We start from the raw sequence: 17,025 nt of genomic DNA, 5'->3' as shown, positions 1-17,025 counted from the left end.
TGGGTCCCTATCCAGCCGGGGGGGTCACGGGGCGGTTCCTGCTGCCCCTGGGGGGCGGGGATCAGCTGGTGGGGTCACGTGAGCGCCAGCGCTGGGTGGAGGCGGCCGGACGCCTGGGTCCCGGGGCGGAGGATGGAGACGCGGGCGCTGCTCGAGGCCTGGCGGGGGCGGCTGGGCCGGGAGCTGGACGCGGCCATCGGCTTCTGGGCGCGCCACTCGCACGACCCCGAGCACGGGTGAGCGGAACCCAGGCGTCCGGGCTGCCCCCGCCCCCGAGGTGGGCGAGAACCCAGGCGTCCGGGCTCTAACCCCTCCCCCTCTCTCTGCAGCGGGTTCTTCTCCTGTCTGGGCCGGGACGGGTCCGTTTACGACGATGTGAAATTCGTTTGGCTGCAGGGCCGGCAGGTGGGGCCGGGGGGCCCGGGGGGGGCGTTGGATAACGGGGGGAGCCGGGCTGGGCTGCCAGGTTCTTGACCCAGCCCCGTCCCCCCAGGTGTGGGTCTACGCCCGGCTGTATCGCACGGTGCCCCGGTTCCGACGCCCCGACCTGCTGGAGGCCGCCCGGGCCGGTGAGCCCCGCGGGGGGGCGGCGGGGGGGCGGAGCGGGAATCTTTGGTAATCAGCTGACTCGGTGTCACATGAGCAGCCCTGTGGGGGGAGGGGGGTTGTGGCTACGGCGGGGGGCGGGGCTAGCGGAGCCAGGACGCCTGGGTCCTTTCCCCGCAGGTGGGGAGTTTCTGCTGCGCTGCGCCCGCGTGGGGCCGGGGTCCCCCAAAGCCGCCTTCGCGCTGAGCCGGGACGGGCGCCCCGCCAAGCTCCAGCGCAGCATCTTCAGCGAGAGCTTCTGCGCCCTGGGGCTGGACGAGCTGGGCCGCGCCACGGGGGAGCCCCGCTACCGGGTGAGTGCGCGGGGGGGGGGGGGGGCTGCCCGGACGCCTGGGTTCTGACGGCCTGTCCCCCTCCCCCCGCAGCGGGAGGCGCGGGCGCTGCTGGAGGCCGTGGTGCGCTGGGTGCGGGAGGACCCGACGGAGCTGGGACGCCCCCTGCTGGCCGGCGCGACACCGCACGAGCCGCTGGCCGTGCCCATGATGCTGCTGTGCCTGGCGGAGCAGCTGGGGGACGGGGACGGGGACGGCGCCGGGGGCCCCCTGGCCGAGCTGGAGGGGTGGTGCGCCCAGCGCCTCCTCCACCACCTGCAGGTATGGGGGGGCCCCGCACCCCCGAGTCCCCTCCCCGCCTACATACACCCCGGGGTCTTCCCGCCACTAACCCCCGCCCCCCGCAGAGGGACGGCCGCGCCGTGCTGGAGAACGTCTCGGAGGACGGGAAGGAGCTGCCGGGCTGCCTGGGGCGGCAGCAGAACCCAGGTGAGCCTGGACGGGGGGCAGCAGAGGGATGCCTGGGTTCTTTCTGGGGGGGGGCAGCGCAGCCAGGAGCTCGGACACCTGGGTTCTGCGGCTGATTCTGTCCCCTCCAGGCCACGCGATTGAGGCCGGCTGGTTCCTGCTCCGATACGCCCAGCGGCAGGGGGACACAGCGCTGGCGGCTCAAGCCATCGAGGGGTTCATGGTGCGGCCCTTCCAGGCTGGCTGGGACCCTGAGCACGGGGGGCTCTTCGCCTTCCAGGATGTGGATGGGCTCTGCCCCACACAGGTAGGAGGGTGCCCCAGGTCCCCACCCCACCGCCAGGTCTCCACCCTTCTGAGCCCCCTTTCTCGCCCCCCCAGCTGGAGTGGAACATGAAGCTGTGGTGGCCCCATGCTGAAGCCATGGTGGCCTTTCTCATGGCCTATGCCCACAGCCGCAAGCCCGCCCTGCTCCACCTCTTCAACCAGGTGGCTGAGTACGCCTTCCAGCGGGTGAGTGCCCGGTCCTCGGGCCATGCATGCTGCTGTGTCTTCATCGGGCCGCCCAGGGGGTGGGCTGCCCCCTCCGGGAGATCAGCTGCGTCTTCTTAACCAGCCGGCAGCTGGACCCCCCCCCAAATCAGTGCAATAGCCTGGAGCTACACAGCTGGTGTAAGACCCATGGATCATCCCCCCCCCCCCCCGCCTGCAGTCCCAATGCCGGGGGGGGGAGAGGAAGAGTTGTCAGAGCTTTGCTGAAAATCACCATCCTCCTGCTGCAGTTCCGGGATCCAGAGCACGGCGAGTGGTTTGGCTACCTGGCACAGGACGGGAAGGTGGCGCTCACCATCAAGGGGGGGCCCTTCAAGGGTAAGCAAGGGAGAGAGGTGGATTGGGTCACACATGCGTCATGTCAAGGAGTCAGACCCAAGTCTGAACCACGTCCCCTCATAGCTGTAGGCTTAACTGAAAGCAGCTTGTGATACAGGGTAAACTCATCAATTGTTCACCCGCTGGAACACTGAGGGTGGGGACCCCCCAAGGAGTGATACAGACTCTGGGTTGCAGGGACTGGAGTTTGGCTTAAGGGCTGTTTACAGAGCATTGGCCCATCTCACACACTCTGTACCCGGCTTTGTCCCTCCCCAGGTTGCTTCCATGTGCCACGTGCCCTCTACCTGTGCGAGGAGATGCTGGAGAAGCTGCTGCAGGAGCCCTAGCACCCGCCCCTCTTCTCGGGGATGCCAGTAAAGAAAGTGCCTACAGAGAGTTTTCTCCTTTACCGCAGTGTAAATTGAGTTTATGACACGCTGTCAGCGCCCCCCCCCATCACGTTTCCTATGGAAAACGCGTTCCTACGATAGGACAGGGTCCGGTCCCTCCCGGTCCAGTCCCTACCGCGCCCAGGCTCCGAGGCGAGAGGCTGCGCTTGTTAACGGACCCGGAGTGACCCCAGAGCTGGCAGGGGTTGGGCTCTCGGACGCCTGGGTCCTGTGCCGGGGCAGCCCCGCCCCTTCCTTCCCTGCTCTGGAGGAGCGGCCACCCCCGGCTTTATCCCCCCGCCGTGCTGTGCCATTGGCTGCCTCCCAGTGCCGGCCAACGGGGGAGCACCGCGCCCCACTGCACATGCAGTGCGTGGGGCAGCAGAGAGCGGGTGGGGGCGGGGGCGGGGCCTCATCTTTGCCCCGCCCTCCCAGCCAGAGAGTTTCCTGCGCTGGGATAAACCCCTCCCCGTGTTATGCTGGGCTGGGGGGGGGCCCAGAGGGCCAGCTCATCAGCAGGGGTGTGGGGAAGGTTATTTATTCCTTCCCCTAATGCAAGAACCAGGGAGTCGCCCAAGAAGCTCGACAGGCAACCGGTTTCAAGCAAGCCGAAGCAGCAAATACCTCGTCTCACTGCAGCCAGTGGGCCTGGGGAACTCACTGCCAGGGGATGTTGTGAAGGCTGAAAGCATCACTGGGTTCAGAAAAGGAGGAAATCAGTCCCTGGAGCCTGGGACCAACAGTGGCTGGTCCCGAGCCTGCTGGGGACGCAGCCCCCTGCTCCAGGTGTCCCTGAACCGCTCGGTGCCGGACACTGGCAGTGGGCCGGGGGGACGGATGGTGCAATAGTTGCCCTGGTCTGTTCATTCCACTGAAGTGCCTGGATGGACCATTGCCCTGGCTCAGCCCAGCTGTCCTTAGGGGGCTCTCCCCAGCATGGGGGGCAAGAGGGGATCTCCCCTCTATTAACAGGGTCTGCCAGCCCCCCTCCCCAAGGGGCTGGAGCATCTCAGGACAAGGGGTCACTGGGGTGGGGGAACAAGACACTTTAGTACCCCCATTGCAGAGTCACAGTGGGACGATTGCCCTGGGGCGGGGACCCAGTGTCTCCGGCTCACAGGTCCTAGGGCGCCGGTCCTGGCCCACTGAGAACCGGAATTGGGGGGGCTGCAGAGAGCAGCAATGGGAGAGGAGAGTGATGGGGGTATCAGGGCCCACCATTACAGCATGCATTAGCAGTGCTACGGCAGCGCTTGGAGATCCCCGCTGAGATCGGGGCCCAGTTACAACACACGGCGTCTTCCCCAGCCACACACCCCAAACCCACCACTGCCGCCACCGGAAACGACCCCCCCCCTCACACTCTGCTCAGCCTGGGCCCTGCCTGCCCAGTCCTTCCACCCCCCAACAGACACACCGAGCAGCCCAAGCCCTCCAGCAGGGGGCAGTAGGGAGAGATAAATCCCCCCATGCTGCTCTGGCCCCTCACAGCCAGGCCGAGCCCCCCGACCCAGCTAGAGTCGTTACCAGACGCTGCGGCCCTTCCCACTGCCACCCCCGGGATGCCTTCGCCAGGCATGGCAGCCACCTACTCACTTCCCCCGTCCCTGGGGAGGGGGCATGATCCTGAGGCCAACGCTGCAGGAAAGACAAACCCACTAATCCCACCTCAGTGGGGAGCCCACCCAGCCTGGGGAAATGGCAGCCATGCCAGCTGCAGATCCTGCTGCAAAGCTGGTAAACTGAGGCACAGCCAGTCTCAGCCCTACGGAGGAGGGGAAATGACTCACCGCTGATTGCAGCAGAGCTGGCTCCATCCCAGCTCCCCAGATCCACTGCAGGGGTCTTCATGGAGTAGATCAGGGCCCCAGAGCAGCCACAGGAGCCAACAGGCCGCTGAGCCAACCCCACCAGGGCCTTGCATTTCCCCCCCCCCAACTCTAGGGAGCCCCTCAGTTTGGTCTCTGGGCTGCAGGACCCAGCCGGGCCAGCCTGCTCCTTGCGTAGGGTGACCCCCTGGCAAAGGCATTACCAGCACAGCTCCGTCACCTGCTATGAAGAGCAACATCCGGGTGCCCACCGGCCCAGTGTTGCTTAATCAGTATGCAAAAGAGGCCTGGAGGCTTCCCTGCCGCTTGCCAGCGGATGGCAGCAGCAAGCATCCTCCCCTGGGCCCCCTTTACCACCAGGAGCCCTGGGGCACTGCGCTCCCTGTGCCCCACCAACAGGGGGCAGGAGTTGGCTCCCCCCCAAGGCTTGCAGCACCTGGTAGCCCAACTGAGATGGGGCAGGGAGAGGGTGCATTGTTAGCAGCATTATGGTAGCACCTAGCCTAGACACAGCCCCAATTATGGCAGTCAAAATATTAGCAGCATGACAGTAGCCTGGGCCCCCAATGTTTGAATGCCCAGTATTATGGTACTACATGGGCAGCAATCATCGAATGCACATTATTAGAAGTGTTACGGTAACACCCAGGCCAGGCAATTGTAATATGCGCATTAGCAGGGCACTACGATAACACATCAGGGCGCCCCTCCTCCATTACAGAATGCCCATTATTACAAGCATTACGGTAGCAGAGGGGGCACAATTGCTGCTGCACGTTATTAGCAGCATTACGGTAGCACTGGGTTCATGGCTGGCAGCCACACCTCGGCCCCCCCTCCTACTTTGCTGGCCAATGTTGGGGGGACCCCCCTTCCACCAAGCTGCAGCCAGAGGGGGAGGGGCTCAGAGTCAGGGGTGGGGCTAGTGATCACATGGCATCTCCAGGGCGGCCTCAAATGCAGATCGGGGGGTGAGGGGTTAAAAAATAAGGGTGCTCACACACCTTGGGGGGCCCACCTAGGAACGGGGCATAGGGGAGAGAACCCAAGAGGCCTGGCTCCCAGCTCACTCTCCCCACCCCCCATGCTCTAACCCCTAGACCCCACTCCCCTCCCAGAGCCAGGGAGAGAACCCAGGCGTCCGGGCTCGAACAGACACAAAGAGAATTTAAGCAAACTTTATTTGGGGTGGGGGGAGACCCCCAAATGGACAGCAGCTTCTCCCTCCCATGGGTACAAAGCTATGCTCAAAGCACGGGGCAGGGATCCCCAAAGGGAGCCCCCTGCAGAGGGGAGCCCCATGGGCACAAGGGCTGGGGGGGTGGGTGTGGCCCGGAGGATGTCGGGCAGCAGTGGGGGGGGCTTACTCCCCGTTCCCGGAGGCTTTGAAGAGCCCTTTGCTGCGCAGACCGAAGGCGGGTTTGGGGGGGCCAGGGCCCCTCTTCCCGGCTGGGGCGGTTCTAGGGGGATCTGGGGTCTCGGGGACACCTTCGGGCCCCCCCTGCCTTCCCCCGCTTTTGCTGAGCAGCTCCTTGAACACGGAGTCCATGTTTCGCGTCACGGCCTGGAAGGAGAGAGATGAGTGGGTGGGGGCCGGCCCCAAGGGCAGGGAATGGGGTGCTTCCCCCCAAACTTACCTTATCCATCTCCATATGCTTCTCTGGTGCTCCTTGTTTCTCTCCACTATTCAGGCGACCTCCACCGGGAGATCCGACCCCCAGAGCCCCCCGCTCCATCCTGGGGGGAAGGAAAGGGGGTGTTGGCAGACAGAAGGGAGAGATTTGGGGGGCCCCATTAAGGGCAGCCACCTTTGTGGTGGGGCTGGCTCCCCAGGGACCCCTCGCCCAGGACAGGGGATCTCACCTGTCAAAAGCCCAGGGGGACGAATTAAGGGGGAAGAGCAGACGCCCTGAATCGATGAAGGGGGAGGCCACTTTGCGGATGGGGCTGGTACCGGGTCGCTGGCGCCCCCGGCTGCCCTCCGAGTTCACCCGCAGCCTGCGGGAGAAATGGGGGGTTACCCAGGGACCCCTCAGGGGTGGGGCAGGGAGCTGGTTAACCAGGGTGGGGCAGGGCAGGGGAATGGGTATCTGGGCAGGGGCCGGGTACCCAGAGGTGAGGCAGGGCAGGGGCCCAGGTATCTGCGGACCCCTCGGGGTCAGGGCAGGAAGCCGGGTATCCAGGGTCCCCTCTGGGGTGGGGCAGGGTATCTTGGGACCCCCCCCTCACCTGCTGGTTAATTCTGATGTTGGCTCAGGTGGGGGGGACGCGGTGTCTCCGTCCGACCCCGAGGTTCGGCGACTCTGGCTTTTCTCGGTGCTGGGGGGCAGAGCAGACTCTGTTAGGGGGATTGTTCTCTCCCAGCCCCCCCATCGCTAGACCCCAACTCCCATCTGTTTCCGCTCCCCCAGCCCCCCCCATCCTTCACCTGGGGATCAGGCTGATGTACTTGTGGGGCACCAGGCCGCGGGTGCCCCCCAGCTCCCCGCGCCACCAGTCTGGGGAGGCCTTGGCCAGCAGCCGGATCCGGTCCCCGGGCTGGAACGAGAGCTCCTGGGACGAGCGCCCCTCGTAGGAGAACCGGGCCACGGCCTCGGGGGGGGCCTCCGGGTCTGGGGGGAGACACACATCAGACCACGCCGGAGCCCCCCAGCCCCTCCCACCAGAGCCCCCCAACCCCCACAGGACCCCAATGCCTCCCACCAGCACCTGCCTAGGGCCCCCTACCTCCTCCCACCCTCACCCCCCAGCCCCTGCCAGCGCCCCCTTGGGTCCCCCACCCCCTCCCGCCGGCAGCCCCCATTGCTGCCCCCTTGGGGTGCTGGGTGGCTGGCGTGTGCAGACAATGGGACCTGCTGGGGGGGCTGACCCCTGGAGGGTGGGACCCTCTCCAATGCCAGAGCTGGGGGGGAGGGAGGGGAAGGGATCTCCCTGGCCCAACCCCCCCCCCATCACCCCGCTCACCGTCCTCGCTGGCCATGGCCGATGTTTCGGGGGGCCCATCCCCCTCGCTCTCCTCAGCTGCGGGGTCCAGGGGCAGCATCTCGCTGGGGGCCGAGAGAGGTGGTGAGATCAGGGCCCTGCCCCTCACCAGGAGCCCCCCACCCTGCGGAAACGCCCAGCACATCCCCCGCCCTGGCTCCCCCTCACCTGCCCCCCACTCACCTGTCCTCGTCGGGCGGGGCCAGGCACTTCTCGTACAGGGGGCCAGGCAGCTGGTCGGGGGGGGGGAAGGTGGCCTCGGGGTGCAGGATCAGGCACTTCACGGCCTCGTTGGCGTGGGGCTGAGTGGAGACGGGGTCCAGGCTGGGTGGGGTGGCCGCCAGCGTGGGCCCGAAGCAGACAGCCAGGTTGTAGGGGGTCATCATGTTCTCCTCGCTGTACTGGGACACGCTGGGGGGGAGAGCACCTTGCTGAGCCCCCCACCCCACGGCGCCCCCTGCCGAGCCCCCCGCCTCGCCTGCCAAGCCCCCCCGCCCCACGGCGCCCTCCGCCGAGGCCCCCCGCTCCACGGCGCCCCTCCCTGAGTCACCCCTGCCCCATGGCGCCCCCCACCAACCGCCACGACCCCCCACCCCAAGGCACCCCCTGCCGAGCCCCCCACCCCACAGCGTCCCCAGCCACTCACTGGTTCAGGAAGGCAAAGAGATATCGCAGGACAACGACCACGGGCCCCGGGAGCCGGGCCAGGAGGGCGCGGAGGTGGGAGATGCGCTCGGACAGGCACTCCAGCTCTGGGGGGTAGGGGGGGGTCAGCCAGGGGGGCAAAGAACAGCCAGAGGGGGGTCCATGGGAGGAGATGGGGACAGGGGAGTCAGGGAGGTGGGCCGGGAGGGGGACATGGGGGGGTGGGATGGAGCTGGAGGGACACATGGGGGGGTGGGGCGGGGCTGGGGGCCCATGGAGGGTGGGACACATGAGGGGGACAGATGGGGGGGGGGGACTCACGGGCCATCGCCAGCAGCTCCGGGACGACGTCCGGCGGAATCAGGGGCTTCTGCAGCCCCCGAAAAAACAACTTCAGGACCCCGGCCACCGAGTCCAGGTCACGGGGGTAGGAGCCGCCCGCCAGGGGGTCCTCGCCTGGGGGAGGAACCGGGGGGCAGTGGTGAGGGGGGGCGGCTCCCTCCGGTCTCCCACCCAGCTCCCCCCACCCAGCCCCCCCTCACCTCTCTCGAAGGCCTCCTGGATTTCAGTCACCCGCATCTGTGACCCCGGCACCCGAAAGATCCCCTCATGCTGGAGACCTGCGGGGAGAATCCGGCATGGGACGGGGCAGCAGAGAACCCCAGGGAGGGGACCCAGGCGTCCGGGACGGAGCGAGGGGGACCCAGGCATCCGGGACAGGGGAGGGGGACCCAGGCATCCGGGACAGGGGAGGGGGACCCAGGCCCTTACCGTGCAGGTTGATGAATCGGATGCAGCTCTCCACCACCAGCGGGATGGCCTGGCCAGATTTCTGCAGATTGGGGGGGAGAGAGATCAGACCCCAGGCCCCTACAGCCTCTGCCCCATAGATGGGGGAGGGGCTGGGGGACACTGGATCCACCCCCCCAGGCTCCAGCAAAGCACACGAGGAGCAGTTTCTGGCACCAGTGCTGGGGGGCAGGAGACCCCCCCCACCCCACAGGGACCAACGGGGGCCGAGCCAGCAGGGGTGGGACGCAGAGCAAGAGGCTGGGGGGGGTAGCATGGGGGCCAGCGGGGGGGTGAGGGCAGCGAGGGGGGGCAGCATGTAGGGGGGGGTCTGGTACCTGCACAAAGTCCTCCAGGTCTGTGGGGAAGGAGGCGAATGCGGCCGGGACACGGGGGAGGGAGGCGCGCAGAGGGGCCCTGTGGCAGGGGGAGAACATGTCAGACACTGAGGTGGGGGATTCAGGGACCCCCCCGGCTGCCAAGGGGCCAGGATACGGGGGGGAGAGCTAGACCTGCCAGCCTTGGGACCCCCCCAACCCTCATCTTCCCCCCCGCCCCTGGCCTCCCCCCGGTCCCCCCTCACCTGAGCTCCTCTCCGTCCTCAGGGGCCGCTGCAGAGAAAGCGAGAGGCAGAGGGTGACTTGGGGGGATTTTAGGGAAATACACTAATGAGGGTGAATAGAACATAACTGGATGATGTGTCGTGCAAAAGGCCTCTTGTGCAGTGTCACTACAGAGCTCGTGATCCGCTGCGCGTGGCCACCCCCTTTGTGTGAACGTGTCACTCTGGGGTCTGGCGCTAGAAATGCCAACGGTGGCTCAGGTCCCGGTGCGATGCTGTGATGTGCGGGCCATTGACAGTGGCTTGGCAGGACCAGCGACTGGGGATGGCTCTGAGGCTTGGGGGGTCTCCCAGGACATGGGACCATGTCATCTGGTACCAGAATCCACCCTAAACCTGGGGCTTTTCCATTTGGAAGGAGTTGTGGGGACCCAGAGAGGGACAAAGGGGTCCTGCCTGGGGCTAAAGCTATAACAGGGGGTGGAAAAGAACAAAGGGGGCTGGAGTTATGAGAAATCCCCGAGTTACCCCCTGAGCAGGAACAAGGGCTGCACCGGAGGAAGGACGGGCCCAGACGAGGGCAGAGTCTAGCCTGGGAAAGAAGCTTCCTGGACCATATTCCCCTGAATTCGGTTCCTTGACGTGCTAGGCTTAGACTTGCGGGTTGTTTTCGTTTGCTTGGTGACTCACTTTGTTCTGTCTGTTATTACTTGGGACCTCTTAAATCCTACCTAATTAAACCACTTTTTGCTCATTAATTAACCCAGAGTAAGTGATTAAAACCTGGGGGGCGGGGGGCGGCAAACAGCTGTGCATATCTCTCTATCAATGTTATAGAGGGCGGACGATTTATGGGTTTACCCTGTATAAACTTTATACAGAGTAAATGGATTGATTTGGGGTTTGGACCCCACTGGGAACTGGGTGTCGGTGCTGGAGACAGGAGCACTTCTTAAGCTGTTCTCAGTTAAGTCTGCAGCTCTGGGACTCGTGGGTCAGACCCTGGGTCTGTGTTTGCAGCAGGCTGGTGGGTCTGGCTCGACAAGGCAGGGTGCTGGAGTCCAGGCTGGAGGGAAAACGGGCCCAGAGGTAATCTCAGCACATCAGAGGATCTCTGTGACCGAACCCATCACAAAGAATTAACACCCGGACGCCTGGGTCCTTCCCCCCCGCCCCCGCTCACCCTTCGCGATGGCCTCGCCCAGCATCTCCAGCTTCGACTGTAACTTCGCCCCAATGCTCCGTCGGGTCAGGAACAGCTCCAGCTTCTGCGGGGGGAAGACAGGATGAGCCAGGCAGGGCGGGAGTGACGGACACGGGCGGGGGGGCTGTGGGGCAGGAGCAAGGGGTGCTGGGGGTCTGCAGGTCGGGGGTGAGGGGTGCCATGGGGCAGGGGGATCACACACCGGGGAGGGCCATACCGTGAGATAGAAGGTCTCTGTCTCCAGCTGCTGGGCCCGTCTCTTAGCCCCGCTGCGCCCCTCGGCACCAGCCCCCCGCAGCGACTCGGACGAGCCAGGCCCCCTGAAGGCCTCCAGCACCTCGGGCTCCTCGGCTCCCAGCAGCTCCCGCAAGCTGCTCATTGTGGCCTGCAGTGTCTTGTTCACCTGGGGGGACATGGGGAGGGTGAGGGGGGACCCCAGCACTGGCTCCCAGAATCCTTTGCAGCAGTGGCCATTGGTGTGAGCGGCTCTCTGTAATGAAATGTGGTTTTTCCCCTGGTCATGCTGGATGTGACTCTGCTTTGCACCGTGTGTGCCTCAGTTTCCCTGTGTGCTGCATCAAGGCCTGGCTGGGGGATGACCTGGTGACCCTTTTCCCAGGAAGGAGGCCACAGGCTGGAGGAGGGGTCAGTCTCCGGTCTGGGACTTCGGGGGGGGTTCAGGGCACCAGGCTAATACCCCAACTGTGTCCCATGCGGGCTGTGGGGTGACCAGGGGGCTGGGGCTGGCCGCAGCTGGGGAGGCTCCTTGCCCTGGCGACAGGTGCCCTGCAGGGAGCCGCGCTGATGTGTCCCAGCTGACAAGGGTCCCCTGAGCGTGTCCCCCCGGCAGGGCCCCCCGGCCCCACCTCCTCGGTCTCCAGGCTCAGGTCCTTCAGCCGCGCCTCGATGTCCTGCTGATGCAGCAGCAACTCCGGGCACAGGGACCCCACGGCCTGGACCTCCGATACCTGGGGGGAGCCAAAGGGGGCGATGCAGCTGGGGGGGCGGCTGTCCCCATCCCCCATATCTTCCCCCGCCACCACACCCACCCCCCACCTTTCCCCAAGCCCCCCAACTTCCCCGCCCCCAACCCGCCCATCTACCCCTGCCACTGCCCCCCACCCCCCATCTTCCCCTCCCCTGTCCCCTTCCCCCCAACCCCCTCTCACCTCATCGCCTTCATGGGGGTGGTACTCGAAGCGCAGGGGGGGGCAGTATGCGGCCGGGTTGGCCTCCATCAGCCGGGCCTTGTCCCCAGGGGGGTCCAGGGCCAGCATGGCCCCCTCCAGAGCCCCCAGCCCCTCCTGCCAGGAGCTCTGGGCCCGGCCCTCGGCCGCCAGGTACGTCCGCAGCAGGCGGCCCAGGGAGAGATGGAAACCGAGGTCCGAGCACTGTGGGGAGACACACCCCTGAACCCCAGCCCGGCGCCCCCAAGGCTGGCCCAGCTCAGCCCCCGCCCGGCCCCGCCCCGCTGGCGCCCCTCACTCCTGACCCGTAGCCCCCCGAGCTCAGCCCCCAGCCCCTCCCCTCGCTCCGACCCGCAGCCCCCCGAGCCCAGCCCAGCCCCTCCCCTCACTCCCGACCCGCAGTCCCCCGAGCCCAGCCCCCGCCCCACCCCTCGCTCCCGCCCTGCAGCCCCCTGAGCCCAGCCCAGCCCCTCCCCTCACTCCCAACCCACAGCCCCCTGAGCCCAGCCCCCACCCCACCCCTCACTCCCGACCCGCAGCCCCCCGAGCCCAGCCCTGCCCCACCCCACCCCACCCCTCTCTCCTGCCCCGCAGCCCCTGTAAGCCCAGCCCTGGGCTCCCCCGCATGGCGGCCGGTGCCCCTCAATCCCCTGGAGCATCCAGCCTTCTCGGACGCCTGGGTCCCATTCCCCATGCTGCAGGGTTGCAGGGGAGCTGCCCGGACGCCTGGGTCCCCGCGTACGTCGAGGATGTCAGAGACGTCCCGCAGGTAGTAGTTGCTGATCACGGCGTTGGTGGCCCGCAAGTGCAGGAGATAATCGTTCCGCGCCGCCGTGCACTTCAACTGTGCTGCCAGGAACCGGGCCTGACGCTGGCGGGGGGAGAGACCTGTCAGCTGGGGGGGCAGCCGGAAACCCCCCCTCCGAGTCCCCAACCCCATAACCCCCAAGCCGCCTCCCCCCACCTGCTCACCTTCTCCACCAGCCGCTCCCCCTTACGGAGGGAGGCGCGCCGCCCGGTCTTGTCCTGCCCGGCGCCCCCTGGCTCGGCGGGCTGCCGGGCCCCCCTCTTTTCCTCCTGCCGCTCGGCGTCCCGCAGCTTGTTCTCGGCGCTCTGGCTCTCTGCGTGGTGCGTCTGGTAGGTTTTCATAGCCTGGGAGGGGTTGGGGGTCAGTGGGGAGCCTGGAGACCCCCCTGCCCGGGCTGGCCCCACGTGCGGGGGGGGGTTTTTTCCACACTCACCATCTGCAGCTCGGAAATCATCGTCAGCAGCTCGTCCTGCATCTGCTGCTCCAAGTCTCGGCTCTGGGAGGGGGCGGGGGGCAGAGTTAGAGACGGGGGTCCCTAATTTTAGCCCCAATCAACCCCTCCCTTCCCACACTGACCCCTATACCCAGGGAGTTGGATGGAGCCCCAGGACTCCACGGGGGAGGGAACAGCATCACGCTGGAGGGACAGGACCCAGGAGTCCGGGGGAGGGGGAGCAGCCCCACCTTCTTAACCAGGCGCCCCAGGTCGTCGCTGAGCTGGGCCAGGTGCAGCGTCAGGGGCCCCGTATAAATATCGCTCAGGGCCCCGTGGTCCCGGCCGGCCTGGCGGGTCTGTTTCAGCACCAGCTGCCAGCACTGCAGAGGGGATGGCGGGTCCTGCTCTCTCCTAGGGAGAACGGACAATGGTGCCCCTCACTCCTGACCCGCAGCCCCCCAGCCCCCCCAGCCCGCTGGTGCCCCACTCCCGACCCGCAGCCCCCCAGCCCGCCGGTGCCCCACTCCCAACCCGCAGCCCCCCAGCCTGCCAGTGCCCCTCACTCCCGACCCGCAGCCCCCCCCAGCCCACCGATGCCCCTCACTCCCGTCCCACAGCCCCCCCAGCCTGCCACTGTCCCTCACTCCCGTCCCGCAGCCCCCCCAGCCTGCCGGTGCCCCTCACTCCTGACCCGCAGCCCCCCAGACTCCCCAGCCTGCCAGTGCCCCTCACTCCCGTCCCGCAGCCCCCCAGCCCGCCGGTGCCCCTCACTCCTGACATGCAGCCCCCCAGCGCCCCTCACTCCCGTCCCGCAGCCCCCCAGCCCGCCGGTGCCCCTCATTCCCATCCCGCAGCCCCCCAGTCCCCCCAGCCCGCCGGTGCCCCTCACTCGCGACCCGCACCCCCAACCCTGCTGGTGCCCCTCACTCCTGACCCACAGCCCCCCCAGCCTGCCGGTGCCCCTCACTCCTGACCCGCAACCCCCCCAGCCTCCCGGTACCCCTCACTCCCGACCTGCAACCCCCCCAGTGCCCCTCACTCCTGACCCGCAGCCCCCCAGCCCGCTGGTGCCCCTCACTCCCAACCCGCAGCTCACTTGGGGTGCTCCTTGGCCCAGCGCAGCCGGGCGGTGAATCTCTCCGACAGCTTCTCCAGCCCCCGGGAATATTCCTGCTCCAGCTCGGACTTTCGCCGCAGGAACTCGCCCATGTCCTGGAGCAGCTGCAGCCGGGCCTCAGCCTGGGCCTCCCGCCCCCGCTGCTGCTCACCAAGCTGGCCACGCAGCTCTGCAGGGGGGCAGTGTCAGCAGGGGGTGCCCAGGAGCCCAGGGAGCAGGGAAGGGACCCGGGAGTCCAGGGCCGGAGGGGCAGGGAAGGGACCCAGGAGTCCGGGGCCAGCGGTGGGCAGGACGGAGCAGGGAAGGGACCCAGGAGTCCAGGGCTGGAGGGGCAAGGAAGGGACCCAGGAGTCTGGGGCCAGCGGTGGGCAGGACGGAGCAGGGAAGGGACCCAGGAGTCCAGGGCTGGAGGGGCAGGGAAGGGACCCAGGAGTTCGGGGCCAGCGGTGGGCAGGACGGAGCAGGGAAGGGACCCAGGAGTCTGGGGCCGGAGGGGCAGGGAAGGGACCCAGGAGTCCAGGGCCAGCAGTGGGCAGGACAGAGCAGGGAAGGGACCCAGGAGTGCAGGGCTGGAGGGACAGGGAAGGGACCCAGGAGTCCAGGAACGGAGGGGCAGGGAAGGGACCCAGGAGTAGGAAAGTCTGCGAGCCCAGCTGGCTGGCTGATGGGAGTGGAAGAGCCCAGCCCCGCAGGCACCTGCCCCCCATGGCACCAGGGCTGGCTCAGGGGGCAGGGAATGGGGCACAGGGCACTGTCCTCGCTGGGGCGGGCACTGGCCGGGATGTGGCCCAGGGGCAGGGGCTGGCTCGAGGGGCTGGAACATTCCCCTTTCCCTGCCCCCCTGCCTTCCTTTTTCCCCACGGGCAGCAGCTGGCCCACTGATGGGGGGAAGAGCCGAGGCCGGGCACTGGTGGCCCTGCCTGTGGTCCATCCCCTGCCCTTCGGGGCACAGGGCTGTGGCCACATTTGGGGACCCCCCCCGGGTAACCTTCCCCTGACCCGCATCCTGCCCAAAAGACTCCAACCCCCATATACAGCAGGAGGGGACTGGCGCCTGCAACCCCACACAGGGCCACCCCCCAGCCCTCACCCACCCCCACCCAGGAGTCCGGGCTCCCCCCAACCCCACCCAGCCACGTGCACCAGGTCACACCCCACAGTGAAGAACTAACCGACTCCTAGGTTCTCTCCCCGGCCCTGGGAGGGGAGCGGGGCTAGTGGTTAGAGCAGGGGGCGCAGGGAGCCAGGACTCCTGGGTTCTCTCCCCGGCGCTGAGAGGGGAGTGGGGGCTGGGAGCCAGGACTCCTGGGTTCTCTCCTGGCCCTGAACTCTGCCGGGATTCCCCAGGGTTATGTGGGGGGAGGGGGAAGGGGGGGTGAGGAAGTTGAACCGAGCCGAGAGGCCGGAACCTGCGGGGGAAGTTGCAGTAAAACCTGCTGATGCGATCTGCCTGGCTGCGGGGAGAGGCCGGGGTGTGGGCTGCCCCCCACTAGCCCCACTGACCTCCTGGAGCCGGAAGAGAACCCCGGAGTTCGGGCTCCCTGCCCCCCTGCCGTAACCCAACAGACCTCAGCAGGGGGAGGGGACCTAGCCATCAGGAGACCCCCCAAGCCACAGGGTGGGGGGAAGTGGGGGGGCCCAGGTAGGGCGGGGGGGGTTCGGGACAGCCCATTAAGCCCCCTCCCAATGCTGTGGCTGAGCCCCTCCCCCGCACCTCTACCCCAATTTTCAACACCCATCTACTACAGCCCCCCCAAAACGCAGCCTTCTTCGGCCCCCCTGCGCCCCAGCCCCCCATAACCCCTATGGTTTCCGCCCTCCTGCGCCCCAGCCCCCCATAACGCCTCTGGTCTCCGCCCCCCTGCACCCCGCGCCTCCTTTAGTCCCCCAGCGCCCTCAACATCCGCCCCCCAGCTCACTGCCCCCTTCCCCGCCACGCCCCGCAGCCCGGTCCTAGAGCCAGGGGGGCGCAGCCTGGGCCCCCCCTCACCTTTCGCCTGCGCCTCATATTCAGCCTGCGGCCAGCGCTCCTTGCGCGCCTTGCCCAGCGCGCTCATCCCGCGCCGTGGGGGGCGGCCCCGCGGGGGGCCCGATCCGAGCGCGGGAGCCGAGCCGGGCTGGGGGGGGGAAGGGAGCGGGGAGGATCCTTCGCCCCCCTCTGGGTGCTCAACAGCGGGTCCCTCAGTGCCCCACGCTGCGGATGCGCCTGGCCCCGCCCCCGGTCCGCCCCGCCCCCCGCGTCCAGCCCCACCCTGTTGGGGGAGCGGGAGGAGGAAGTCAAGGAGCATCCTTAACCCCTTGCGCGCTGCAGCCTCCCGCGCCAGCCTGCCCCCTCCTGTACTCCACTCCCCACGGGGGGACAGGAATTCACCATGATTCCTCCCCCACGCGGGTGTGTCAGGATTGTGGGGGGCTAGACAGACTCCCTAGACAGATACACCCCTCCCATCTCACCCCCGCAGGGCTCGGGGTGAGGGAAGGGCCCCCCCTTCCCTTCTGCCCACCCCCACTCTCTCCGCATGACATGGACAGAGCCACAGACCCCCAGCCTGAGAGACTGACACAGGGCTGGGGGTCGGGAGTGAGGGGCACCGGCAGGGCTGGGGAGGGATCCCTGCCCCCCACCTGTTCCACTTCCCTCCTGTCTCAGCACTGTCCCCCCCACCCCCAGCCGGTTTATTAGCGTTGGCTCGCCCAGAAACACCAAGGGTCAGCAGGGGAGTTGTGCGGTGTGTGTGTGTGCGCCCGCGCGCAGCACCTGACCCCCCCCCCTTGATTCACCCACAAACCGAGCCGGGGGGGTGAGAGGGGTATCTTTGTTGCTTTAACCTCTTCCTGCCTGGAAGGGAAGTTTCACA

At 67.4% G+C, this 17,025-nt stretch overlaps 2 protein-coding genes across 6 annotated transcripts; one reads left to right on the top strand and one right to left on the bottom strand.

Moving 5' to 3' along the window:
- Nucleotides 1-70: 70 nt before the first annotated feature.
- LOC119847525 (renin binding protein) lies at nt 71-2,667 on the top strand. Of its 5 annotated transcripts, XM_038382387.2 has the most exons (10): nt 73-236; nt 330-405; nt 494-569; nt 727-899; nt 972-1,199; nt 1,286-1,367; nt 1,478-1,653; nt 1,728-1,859; nt 2,129-2,216; nt 2,496-2,628. In XM_038382387.2, the coding sequence occupies exons 1-10, from the start codon at nt 133-135 to the stop codon at nt 2,564-2,566; spliced, it is 1,206 nt and encodes a 401-aa protein (XP_038238315.1). In that variant the 5' UTR covers nt 73-132; the 3' UTR covers nt 2,567-2,628. The 5 variants fall into 5 exon arrangements, with proteins under 5 accessions (XP_043357265.1, XP_038238317.1, XP_038238316.1 ...); XM_038382389.1 differs by lacking the exon at nt 1,728-1,859 and having other exon boundaries at nt 72-236; XM_038382388.1 differs by lacking the exon at nt 2,129-2,216 and having other exon boundaries at nt 72-236.
- Nucleotides 2,668-5,716: 3,049 nt separating this feature from the next.
- On the bottom strand, nt 5,717-16,381 carry ARHGAP4 (Rho GTPase activating protein 4). Its single transcript, XM_038382052.2, has 23 exons — nt 16,158-16,381; nt 14,147-14,336; nt 13,299-13,461; nt 13,048-13,110; nt 12,779-12,958; nt 12,549-12,677; nt 11,789-12,010; nt 11,486-11,587; nt 10,837-11,022; nt 10,599-10,683; nt 9,437-9,464; nt 9,192-9,270; nt 8,836-8,896; nt 8,607-8,684; nt 8,386-8,520; nt 8,066-8,171; nt 7,603-7,830; nt 7,402-7,484; nt 6,866-7,049; nt 6,667-6,756; nt 6,301-6,435; nt 6,075-6,174; nt 5,717-6,001 (listed from the first exon to the last, which is right to left on the bottom strand). The coding sequence occupies exons 1-23, from the start codon at nt 16,222-16,224 to the stop codon at nt 5,801-5,803; spliced, it is 2,895 nt and encodes a 964-aa protein (XP_038237980.2). The 5' UTR covers nt 16,225-16,381; the 3' UTR covers nt 5,717-5,800.
- Nucleotides 16,382-17,025: the final 644 nt, after the last annotated feature.

The sequence above is a fragment of the Dermochelys coriacea genome, chromosome 23 (genome assembly GCF_009764565.3).
Source record: "Dermochelys coriacea isolate rDerCor1 chromosome 23, rDerCor1.pri.v4, whole genome shotgun sequence".
In the NCBI taxonomy this organism is placed as follows: Eukaryota; Metazoa; Chordata; order Testudines; family Dermochelyidae; genus Dermochelys; species Dermochelys coriacea.
The sequence above is the reverse complement of the archived record's forward strand: the minus strand, read 5'-3'. Positions and strand labels throughout refer to the sequence as shown.

Excerpts from the sequence above, each read along its gene's own strand:
- LOC119847525 (XM_038382387.2), top strand. The coding sequence starts at position 133 with ATGGAGACGCGGGCGCTGCTCGAGGCCTGGCGGGGGCGGCTGGGCCGG. Across the intron at positions 406-493 it reads TTTGGCTGCAGGGCCGGCAG|GTGTGGGTCTACGCCCGGCT; the intron begins GTGGGGCCGGGG and ends CCGTCCCCCCAG. Across the intron at positions 900-971 it reads CGGGGGAGCCCCGCTACCGG|CGGGAGGCGCGGGCGCTGCT; the intron begins GTGAGTGCGCGG and ends CTCCCCCCGCAG.
- ARHGAP4 (XM_038382052.2), bottom strand. The coding sequence starts at position 16,224 with ATGAGCGCGCTGGGCAAGGCGCGCAAGGAGCGCTGGCCGCAGGCTGAA. Across the intron at positions 12,959-13,047 it reads TGATTTCCGAGCTGCAGATG|GCTATGAAAACCTACCAGAC; the intron begins GTGAGTGTGGAA and ends AACCCCTCCCAG. Across the intron at positions 6,175-6,300 it reads TCCCCCTGGGCTTTTGACAG|GATGGAGCGGGGGGCTCTGG; the intron begins GTGAGATCCCCT and ends CCTTCCCCCCAG.